The sequence below is a fragment of the Schistocerca gregaria genome, chromosome 2, assembly GCF_023897955.1.
Source record: "Schistocerca gregaria isolate iqSchGreg1 chromosome 2, iqSchGreg1.2, whole genome shotgun sequence".
In the NCBI taxonomy this organism is placed as follows: Eukaryota; Metazoa; Arthropoda; class Insecta; order Orthoptera; family Acrididae; genus Schistocerca; species Schistocerca gregaria.
This window is the reverse complement of record NC_064921.1, coordinates 784,708,375-784,720,439: the sequence shown is the minus strand read 5'-3', so window position 1 is coordinate 784,720,439 and position 12,065 is coordinate 784,708,375. Positions and strand designations below refer to the sequence as shown.

General features: G+C 44.1%; 1 protein-coding gene across 1 annotated transcript in view; it reads left to right on the top strand.

Annotated features, from left to right (window-relative positions):
- LOC126336478 (uncharacterized) overlaps window positions 1-12,065 on the top strand; it is a 57,140-nt gene that overhangs the window by 28,705 nt on the left and 16,370 nt on the right. The window contains exon 5 of the mRNA XM_050000219.1: window positions 4,788-4,916. Coding sequence (XP_049856176.1) covers window positions 4,788-4,916 — 129 coding nt within the window. The remainder of the gene's footprint in view (window positions 1-4,787; window positions 4,917-12,065) is intronic.

The following is a 12,065-nucleotide window of genomic DNA, read 5'->3' as shown; positions in this document are numbered from 1 at the left end:
ACGGAAAGCAACTTTCAAAGAGCACGAGAAAAGTCTTGAGAAAACATAATATTTATCGTCTACTGTATCAGCGCTATAAACATCTTGCCACTCTTGTTCCTTCATAAGGTTTACAAAGGTCTCTACAGCAACTGGATCAGCTTTCCTAAACAGCTGATGACTATATTTAACACGTGTTGCAGCACAAAAATCTTTTAGAGTTAAAATTTGTGCATCATGATCTGAAAGGCCATTCATCTTTTTGCTAACAGAATGCCCTTCTAGTAATGAGGAATGAACAAAAATGGTGTCTACGTTTGTTCTACTATTCCCTTGCACTCTCGTTGGAAAGAATACGGTTTGCATAAGATTATATGAATTAAAGAGGTCTACCGGCATCCTTTTCCTTGCACAATAACTTATACAATTAATACTGAAGTCACCACATATAACTAACTTCTTGTATTTCCTATAAAGTGAACCAAGAACCTTTTCTCGCTTTAGCAAAAATATTGTGAAATCGGAGTCTGGGGATCTATAAATAACAACAGTTAGAAGCTTAGCTCCACTACATTTAACCACACCTGCACAACATTCAAACAACTTTTCAGTGCAGTACTTTGAAACATCAATTGACTCAAATAGGATCCCGTTCTTCACAAACATGACTACTCCCCCAGACCGCAAAGAGCTCCTAGAAAGCTGCCAGCCAACCTGTATCCTATCCTGGTAACAGAAGCCTCTGAATTATCTCCTTATTTAAGAAGTGTTCAGATATACCAATAATTTCAGAGTCAACATCTATAAACAGTTCACTAACTTTATCTCTAGTACTTTTTTTGATGAAATATACTAATTCCTTCATTAATCCGAAACCTAAGCTTTGTCGAAAGTGGTTTCTTTGTTAGAGGGACTTCCCTTTAAGCAGGAATATCTATCAGCTGTCTTCAATCTAAAAAAGGTGCAGTTCTAACTACTACAGGAATGTTCCCATGAGTGATCCCACCACCCCCACCTATGCTGCCACTTACAAACTTTGCCAACCTCCCATTTCCATATCTGGTGAGGTGCATGCCATGTCTAGTGAAACCCGTCCTGCTGATAGACTCCAGCGACACCACTGAAATGTGACTCATGCCTTCTGTCATCAGCGCACCCCCAAGTCTCATGTTATTACGCCTGACGGCTGTATTAAGATGAGGCCGATCGTGACGCCGAAACAGTTCCACGAAATGCACATTCGTGTTGCCAGACTGAAAGAGATGTCTGTGATTTTTGAATGATTTACTCTTGCGACGTTTTTGAGTTCATTATTATTGTAACTATTCTATCCAAATGAGCACACTATTTCTGGCACAGACGTGGCTAAATGTCCAAATAATTTTAGTTGCTCGTCTTTATTACTTTTAGTAATCTGCCGTTTCAGTCTCCTGCAGGATTTATTTCGGTTTCTCCTTCCTCCCCCACTCCTCTTCGTGAGGAGTATGCTTAGGTAGCCTCACTTACCTTTACTCTCACAGATATATAAGTTCTCTTAGCGAAGTTGCAATTGTCATTCTCTATTTCCAGCTTTTGTGAATAAATACAGCTTGTCCATATGTCATGTGCAGTACCACTACATAATCATCGAGCTTTTTCGTACTTTTATGTTCCTCCTTTGTTTCTGTGATGACCGAAATTGGTATATTTCTTTTTTCAGCATTTTTTTCAGATTTCTTCCTTTAGAACCAACCCCTACCCCATTCCAGGAGGCCACATTGTGTCTTTCTGCACTACTATTTCTCTTGCCCTCTCAATACTTTATTCGTCATATTTTCCCATTCAGCTTGTGAACTTTGAAGGCTGTTAATTTTTATGACTCCTCTAGAAGCACGTATCCACACTACGTTAGGGAAACCCAGCTGTTGGTGCTGCCACCTTAAAGACTCCTGCCGATCCTGATTTTCGGACACGTTCAACTTTCTAAACTACCTGCAAAGGACCAACATACCGTTTCCAACTTTCAGGAGCACTGCCAGCTGAGTCCCTTACCTTGTGAGCTCCAAGCAGCTCCAAAACCTTGTTTTAACATTCAGTCATTTCATACTATTGGTGTTAGGAACTGAGTGTAAGCACTTCTACCGGTCCTTTTCTGCTCTCAGCAATAACATTAGTTTGCAAAGTGCCACTTCCTGCCAATAATTTTCTTAAGTTTATTTTCAGCAGGTGCCATAAATACCTAACTTCATAGGAAACCTTTAGCCCTTAAGTCATCATGGTACACCACTCTGCCCACATAGCACTCAGACCAGTTACAGACAAATCAATTCCTCCTCTCCGGTCTGAACAAAGTTTGCTTCCACTGAATACCGGATGCCGAAATGGCGCAGCTGATCATCAGAATGATGGCTGCATGATGAAACCAGGCATGGGATGATTTTTTTATGGAAGATAGTGGTGAGTGTGAGACTACAACTTAACGAGGTAACTCTATCGGCCATCAGCACTATATTGAGGCGACAAAAGTGGTAGCGTACCTCCTTTTGACCGGCATCAGTGGGGCAAAGTGACGTGGCACTGACTCAACAAGTCGTTGAAAGTCCCCCGGAGATAAACTGAGCTGCGCTACCGCTATAGCAATCCACAATTGCGAAAGCGTTACCGATGCAGGGTTTTGTGCACGAACTGAACTCTCGATTATGTTCCATCAATGTTCGATGCGATGCATGTTGGGCGATCCAGGTGGCCAAATCATTTGTTCGAACTGTCCAGAATGTTCTTCAATCACGAACCATTGTGGTCCAGTGACATGGGGGATTCTCAACCATAAAAATCCAATCTTTTTTTAGGAACCTGAAGTGCATGAATGGCTGCAAAAGGTTACCAGGTAGCCGAACATAAGCATTTAAATTAAACTGTACTTTTGACCAGTCCATTTCATGTAACCACAGCCCACACTATAATGAAGCCACCAACACCTTGCACAGTGCGTTGCTGACAACCTTGGTCCATGGTTTTGTGGGGGCTGTGCCATACTCGAACCCTACAATCAGCTATTATTAAGTGAAATCGTGACTCATCTGACCAGGTCCTGAAGTACAGTGATCAATCGATTTGATGGAGACCTCACAAAAGGTGATGGAGTTGAGGTCGTGCTGTTAATAAAGGCACTCGCGACAGTCGTCTTCTGCCAGAGCCCATTAATTCGGAAATTCTGCCGCTCTGTGCTAACGGATAAGTTCGTCATACGTCCCACATCGATTTCTGCGGTTATTTCTGGCCGCTGCTCTCGGTCGGTAAGTGAAGGCCGTGTGCCACTGCGTTGCCCATGGTGAGAGATAATGACTGAAATATGGTATTCTCAGCGCACTCTTGACACTTTGGATACCGCAATGTTAAATTACTTATCGATTTCCGAAATGGAATGTTCCATGCATCTAACTTCAATTACCACTCCGCGTTCAAAGTTTGTGAATTCCCGCTGAGCGACCATAATCCTTTTCACATGAGTCATCGGAGTACAAATGACAGCTCCGTCATGCACTGCTCTTTTATACATTGCGTATGCGATACTACCACCATCCGCAAACGTGCACATCGCCAATCCTTAAATTTTGTCACGTCAGGGTCGGCGAATATTAAGCAATAGTTCGCCATGGTTGACCACAATATTTTGCTTTTTTCTGTTGACGTCCAAAGCGTTTCGGAACCACAACTGCAATGTCGAAGGCAGCGGTAACGTTTGTAGTTGGTACACCTGCTTCAACACTAATTATCTTAATTTGGCCACAATACGTTTTTATTCTGAAACATTCACAGTTACTATGTCGTCGTGTTTCTCAGATAGTTTAACCGATATGAACTTATTTGGTAGCACAAAGAAAAATTGCGTGTGACAATGTAGTGAGCAGAATGAGCTCGTGTGTTGTCGTGGAGTACAAACACGCCTTTAAACAGCTTCCAATGGCGTTTAGTATTGGGAGCCTCCTTTAAGCTCGTCTACATATTTCGGCAGAATCCTCCTATGGCATTTTGCACCTTACTTGTATAATCTGTTAAAACCACACCACAGCAGTCCACAAAAATCACTCTGCGTTACCCTGCCTGACGATAGTTGTGTCTTAGCCCATTTCGGCGGTGGTGAATCCTCGTGTTTCCACTGCATCCTTTGCTCCTTTATCTCAGCCCCATAGTGGTGCAACCAGCACTCGTCAGTGGTGATAAGGTGGCAAAAGACGTCATCTGTGTTGAGCATACAGCTGCAACATCGCGACTGCTGCTGCGTTCTGTTGGCTTTTTGAATTGATGTGAGCACACGCGAAAACCAGCGGGCGGCGAACTTTGTAATTTTCAAATTGTCATTCAAGACTCTTATAACCAATTCGTCATTAATTTCTTACTTTTTCCACTATTACCTAGATTTTTCCAAGAATAACCACTATTATTACCATTGAAAAATTGATTTCTGAGAGCTACTGCAAAATGCTGCCATCTAAAGACCCTACTAGAATTCTGTACAGAGAATATGCAAGTTTAGGCTTCTATGTATCTGTATATATGCAGACTGAAGCGACAAATGAAAATTTTTGCCAGGGCCAGGATTCGAACCTCTTGTCTCCTGGTCACTAGGCACATGCACTAACCGCTACGCTTAATGAGCAGGATACTCAGATTCGAATCCCAGCCTTCGTACAAATTTTCATTCCTCTCCTCAGTCTGCATATATACGTCCTCGATGTTTGAGACTCGAAAAAGTCTCTGGAAACATAGTTTTATTTGATTATATTTATCTCACTGTCTTGATACATTAGATATACTTATTTTTTCAGCGAATGACACCAAGAGCCCACGAAACGTGGCCGAATGTCCTTATAAAGGGAAGACGTACCTGGAGGGCCAGTTCATTGAAGGAACACAGTCTGAGTGCATGAGGTGTGTGTGTCAGAAGGGATATGACGGTAAGTTAACGTTTTGTCGTCTATAAACATGATACTTGCAGTCAAAATAAGTTGGTTCACTTAAGGTAATATTTGCTAAATATGAATAAGGGCACAGAGCCACAGAAAGATCCAGATTTACAGCATTTGTAGATTTAGATAAAGCCTTTATCGACATAGGAAGAAAGCATTATTTGAATTTCTGAATCAAACTGGGATAAAATACATGAAGCGGAGAGTCATCTACAACTTTTGCAGACACTCTGCTGCACATATAAGTCAAACGACGCGAAGGGAAGGTGTAGTTGAGATGAGAGTGAAAAAGGTTTATTGTCGATCCCCGATGTTATTCAGCCTGTACATAAAGCTTGCTGCAAAAGAATCCAGGAAGAGGTTTTGAGTAGGAATTAAAGTTCAGGGTGAATAAAAAAATATGGGGAATGTTAATGACATAGAAATCTGTGAGTTATGGCAAAGGACCAGAAAGATCAGTAGAATGGAAATGATAGAGTGTTGTGTAAAATGGTATAAGAGGTACATTGATAAAAGTACACGGCCAATGGAGCATAGTGTAAGTCAGGCTATGCCGAGGGAATTTGAATGAGGAATTAGATGCTAAAGCATTAATGAGTTTTCCTAGTTAGTTAGTTACACTTTCCACAGATCATCTGAAGGACTGTTTCATCGAAGCTATGGGGAACGACCCAGTTTACAGGACATGTACCCATGATTAGCGTTAACATTAATGATCACATTTTCACTTTATTCCTACTACTTGCTCATCTACCTGTCAGGCATTTTATGTTTTTGGGCAAATGATCAAAACATTTTACTGCTGCATATTGAACTCCTCTCCGAGCCACTGACAGCTTTAACAATCGGTAATAAAGGTCTTTCTCACTCTAGTGTTGCACGTATGTACAAAACAGTTCTTCTCAAATAGTGTTGGATTATTTATGACGAAATTCACTAGGGAAAATATCTTTCGTGATGGGGCAATTAAAACGCTTAGCTCCTTCAAGAGGTTCCTCCATAACATCTGTGAGTAAACACCACATATTATTCGCAGAGATAGCGTTTTTGAAATCAATACTTTCATTCCACATACTGAGTTGCCACAAAAATATAATTCCTTATGACGTTATTGAGTGGAAATATGCAAAATGCTTCAGGAAGTTGATACGTTTGTTTTCAAGACCAGAAATTGTACGGAAACCAGACGTATTTGAACGTAATTTTTTGAGAAGCTCAGTAATATGTCTCCTCCAATTAAAGTTTTCATCGATACGTACACCCATAAATTTGGAACTTTCTACCCTATTTATTGCTACATCATTTTGTAGGTATGAGTATTTGTTGCAAGTACATGCCGTATTTGGTCAGTAGAAGAGCTGCCGATGGATGAAGTAGTGACGATATAAAATTTTAAGAACAGCAGCGTAGTATTTAAATGATAATTGAAACCATTAGCTGCCGACAGGTGTTGTTGATACGCCTAGCTGCATACAGGCGTTGATATAAGTCAATGGGGCCTCGAACCCGGGATCTCCTGGTTACATGGCAGACGCTCTATCCACCTTTTTTTTTTAATCTCGTTGTGTTCTTTTTCGTTCCTTGTATCTACTCGGGGCGGACGTCGCAAGACACCCGTTTCAGTTCGTCGTGGATCCATTAACTCAGTTTTTTTTTAATTGGAGAGGGCAGCTGCCCCTCGGACCGAACACGCTGAGTTACTGTGCCGGCTGCATCTGAACCACCGAGGACACAAATGAACAGCGCGACTGCAGGGACTTATCCCTTGCAGGCTCCCCGTGAGGTATATCTCCATCGACGTATATCAACAACACATGTTGACAGCTGATTAATTATCATTTATTCTAGAGAAGCTGCACGTTCATCAGTGGTATCTGTACTTTCGAGAACAGTTGCTATCTTCAAACATAGTATTTGCTGAAAAAGTGCAATGCGTTAACATCGAGTATATTGTTACAATCTAGCTGACACGTTTGTTGTGTTGTGACTATAGAAAGCCGAGTTCGGAAAGCTGCGGGATCGTTTCACCAGCACCGCGAACACAGAGCCAGTCAGCTGAGCACAAAGCCCTGAGGATGGCCGCTTGGAATAGTGGCCGAAACGTCGGACCGTTTTATACATTAACAATGCTGTCAACAGAGCTTACCAAACAGTCTGCTTAGCTTTTTTTATGCTTTCCCTACAGCACCCTGACGGAAGCAGGTCGGGAGCCAGTCGCAGCTAGGAAACAGGAGGAGGAGGAAATTTGTGTTTAACGTCCCGTCGACAGTGAGGTGATTAGAGACGGAGCACAAGCTGGAATTGCGGAGGAATGTAGAAGAAAATAGGCCGTCCCTTTCTTTCAAAGGAACCATTCCGTCATTTGCCATAACTGACAGGGAAATCACAGGTGAGTATGTGAGGTATGTTGAGGCAGCGAAATGCTTCGACAGACAGTGAATTTGCTGCTCGGTGGTGCAGCGAGTTTTAACAGCTGGACTGGTGAACATTTCTGAGGAGGCTGACAGAAACGTGTAGGTGTCAAGAATTTAACTCAGGACTCTCGAAGACTGATCAGAGTATCAGGCGATGGCACAGTTGGAGTGACCTTTCCTCGAAGGGTCCTGTTTGAAGACCGGAACTATCAGGGCTAGATGACGACTCGTAGATTAGCGGATTCATCTATTTGCTGAAGCTGGTCGATGAGGCTGCAGTAGCTTCACCTATGGTTCGATTGAGGACTGGTGCAGAGACCGGGTTGTTCGAATGCACGGCACTGAAGGAATGTTGATACTGGCTGAGCTGGGAGTATTTATATTATGCATGGTGGTTATCACTGAGAAAATATGTTTTACTTCCTATAATAAATATAGAAATGTCCTGCCAACAAATAAAAGGACACTTAGCCCGACCACCGTTCGCAGATTTTCCAGAAAAGTGATAAGCGACTGAATACTACAACCAGCTCCGTTATTCTCCTATAGATTCTAACTTTTTGAAAATGTGCTCAAAAATCATACTGTAATGGAGGACCATCCAGACAAGACAGTAAGTGTAAACATGCATCTCAATAACATAAAAGCTAAGACAAAGCTGAACATCTGCATGAATAAACAGACCATTAAACGTGAAGATAAACCTCGGTACCTTGGAGTAAACCTGGACCGGTCCCTGACGTACAGAGCTTGTCTAGAGGGTAAAAAAAAATAAAAAAAATAAAATAAAAAAAACTGGAATCATCTAGAAATGCCATTCTTGCCAGAGTCACCGAAAACACTTGGGGATATGGTGCAACTACCTTGAGAATTTCAGCCTTGGCACTGTTATACAGCGTGGCCGAGTATTGTGCACCTGTATGGGCCAGAAGTGTATATATCCAGCTCAGAGAAACAATGAAAATAATATTGGGGGCACTAAGACCTACACCTATAGATTGGCTACCCGAACTGTCGAACATAGCACCACATGTAATCATAAAAAATCAGCTACTGAGCCAGCCTGTGTGGCCGTGCGGTTCTAGGCGCTTCAGTCTGGAGCCGCGTGACCGCTATGGTCGCAGGTTTGAATCCTGCCTCGGGCATGGATGTGTGTGATGTCCCATAGTGCTCAGAGCCATTTGAACCAAATTAGCTACTGTCAAGAAAATACTGGCAAACTCAAATCTTCCTATACACCAGGAACATGATACCAAAAAATCGCCAGAGATCAAGGTCACCTGTATGCTAAACAGGAGAAAAGGTGTTTCCCTTCGACCCAGAAAATGAATGGAAAAGTTTATGAGGTAGAAGCACAGTAAAGAACTGAAAACTGGTTACTGACCCAAGCATACCAATAGATCTCTTTAGGATTTCCAGAAGAGCGTGGACTGCGCTAAATCGTGTGAGGACGGGTGTCGGAAGATGCAGGTAGATGATGACAACATGGGGCCTCGCGAACGACCCTCAGTGCGAATGTGGATTCCACCAATCAATGGATCACTTGATCGAGTTTAATGTGCATGGTTTTAATGGCGAACTGGAGGGTACACATAATCTCACGTACAATACCATTGAAATTCCGGAAAAAATAAGTCATATTGTAATAAATTCTGTATTTTGTATTACGTAATTAAGTAATGCTGAATGTGTCGTTTTAATTCTGTAATGTCCTGGTTTAATATTTCGCCTTGGAAATACCTATCGAGTAAATAAATAAATCACATCTTTGCGTCAAGAAAAGTCAGAGCTAAACGATAAATGTAAATGTCGTGTGACTAGGGCCTCCCGTCGGGTAGACCTTTCGCCGGGTGCCAGTCTTTCTATTCACGCCACTTCGGCGACTTGCGCGTCGATGGGGACGAAATGATGATGACTGGGACGCTTTTTTTCACTAGCTGCTTATATTTTATGACCCACCGTCTAATTTCTTATGGTGGGTCGTATGTTGCCACTTAGCCGCTGTGACTGGGTCCGGGGTTCGGAGTGACTGAAAGTAACACCACACCGGCTCCCGTCCCCACTCCCGCCTTTGCCCGTGTCCCGCCACGTCGGGGCAGGCTCTATTTGTTTAGATACATTCGATATCTTTTTTTGTGCAGCATTAGAAAAACTTATAACTAATACAAAATTAAGTAATATATTAGTAAACAAAACGAAATTAAATCTTTAGAGAGAAGGAAGGAAGAGAATTGAATAGAGAAGGGATAAGTATAATATTGCCCGTCATCTGGTTGTGGGCGGCGGCCCGGGTCTTGGAATGACCCTCAAGACGCTGGCCGACGCTCACCATGCCTTTAAAATCTACCAACCTAAAAACTAACTTAACTAGAAGATATTAGGGTACGTTAAAGCTAGAAACTAAGGCTAAGACCTCCATGTCGAGCCTGCTAAACTATTTACGATATACAATAGAGAAGTAACGGATTTTGTGCTTGGCTCAAAGTTGCTAATGAAAGGGTACTTGTGGTAAAAGTAATAAGGTAATGACGCTAACGGTTTGTGTTGAGCCTACAAGGCTCCTGGTACAGTACATCAGGCGCAAGCACCTCCCGGCCCCGCCGACAACACGACCTGAACGATGGTTTTCCCCAATCTACCATAGGTATCCGTCGGATTGGGCTCAAAAGAGAGGAACCACAATTAAGATCCTTCCATCCAGGCCGTGCGCCGCCTCTTATGAGGGGGCATAGGTCCCTTGAAGAGGTGCCTAACTTTTAGCTTCAAAATGGTTCAAATGGCTCTGAGCACTATGGGACTCAACTGCTGTGGTCATAAGTCCCCTAGAACTTAGAACTACTTAAACCTAACTAACCTAAGGACATCACACACATCCATGCCCGAGGCAGGATTCGAACCTGCGACCGCAGCAGTCGCACGGTTCCGGACTGCGCGCCTAGAACCGCGAGACTTTTAACTTCAGATCAGAAGTTATTAGTGTAGTGGAGGTTGAGGTATAGGCTGTGTAGGTTGGTTGTACATACAATTCACACTGAGCCAATGAGACTTACAATGATACGGGGTGTGGCAGTTAGCACCTACCGGCCCCGCCAGCAACACAACCTGAACGATGGTTTTCCCTGATCTACCATCGGTATCCGTCGGGTTGGGCTCGAAAAAGAGGGACCACATTTAAGATCCTTCCATTCAGACTGTGCGCTGCCTCTTAACGGAAGGCGTAGGTAACTTGAAGAGGTACCTAGCTTTAAGCTCTTATTAGACATGGAGATGCTGTTAACTATTTACATATAAGGTGCAATCTGTTTTTAGGATTGTGTGTGACTTGTGCTCCTATGGATCATCCGCGCTGGACGCTTCAATATCTGTGTTGGTGCCCTGGTCTGTATCTGTTTCTTCCTCATCACTCGTGGTGTTAGTCATATATGTGTCCCCCTGGGCATCGTGATGTCTGTTTGGACCGACTTGCCTACGGTAGGGTCTGTTGCGTAAGTATTCTATTTGTTGGATCTTCGAGATTTCGTCCGTTAGTTTCTTGAGTTCAGTGCACCTTTCCGGGTCGCGTATTATGGCATGTAGTTCGTTCTGTGTGTTCAGGCGATTTAGGTGTACTGTGTGTCTTATGTTCGTGCGTTGTCCGCAGAAGAAAACAGTATGTTCAGGGGAACCTTCTTCCCCGCATGTGCATCTACACTCCTGGAAATTGAAACAAGAACACCGTGAATTCATTGTCCCAGGAAGGGGAAACTTTATTGACACATTCCTGGGGTCAGATACATCACATGATCATACTGACAGAACCACAGGCACATAGACACAGGCAACAGAGCATGCACAATGTCGGCACTAGTACAGTGTATATCCACCTTTCGCAGCAATGCAGGCTGCTATTCTCCCATGGAGACGATCGTAGAGATGCTGGATGTAGTCCTGTGGAACGGCTTGCCATGCCATTTCCACCTGGCGCCTCAGTTGGACCAGCGTTCGTGCTGGACGTGCAGACCGCGTGAGACGACGCTTCATCCAGTCCCAAACATGCTCAATGGGGGACAGATCCGGAGATCTTGCTGGCCAGGGTAGTTGACTTACACCTTCTAGAGCACGTTGGGTGGCACGGGATACATGCGGACGTGAATTGTCCTGTTGAAATAGTAAGTTCCCTTGCCGGTCTAGGAATGGTAGAACGATGGGTTCGATGACGGTTTGGATGTACCGTGCACTATTCAGTGTCCCCTCGACGATCACCAGAGGTGTACGGCCAGTGTAGGAGATCGCTCCCCACACCATGATGCCAGGTGTTGGCCCTGTGTGCCTCAGTCGTATGCAGTCCTGATTGTGGCGCTCACCTGCACGGCGCCAAACACGCATACGACCATCATTGGCACCAAGGCGGAAGCGACTCTCATCGCTGAAGACGACACGTCTCCATTCGTCCCTCCATTCACGCCTGTCGCGACACCACTGGAGGCGGGCTGCACGATGTTGGGGCGTGAGGGGAAGACGGCCTAACGGTGTGCGGGACCGTAGCCCAGCTTCATGGAGACGGTTGCGAATGGTCCTCGCCGATACGCCAGGAGCAACAGTGTCCCTAATTTACTGGGAAGTGGCGGTGCGGTCCCCTACGGTACTGCGTAGGATCCTACGGTCTTGGCGTGCATCCGTGCGTCGCTGCGGTCCGGTCCCAGGTCGACGGGCACGTGCACCTTCCGCCGACCACTGGCGACAA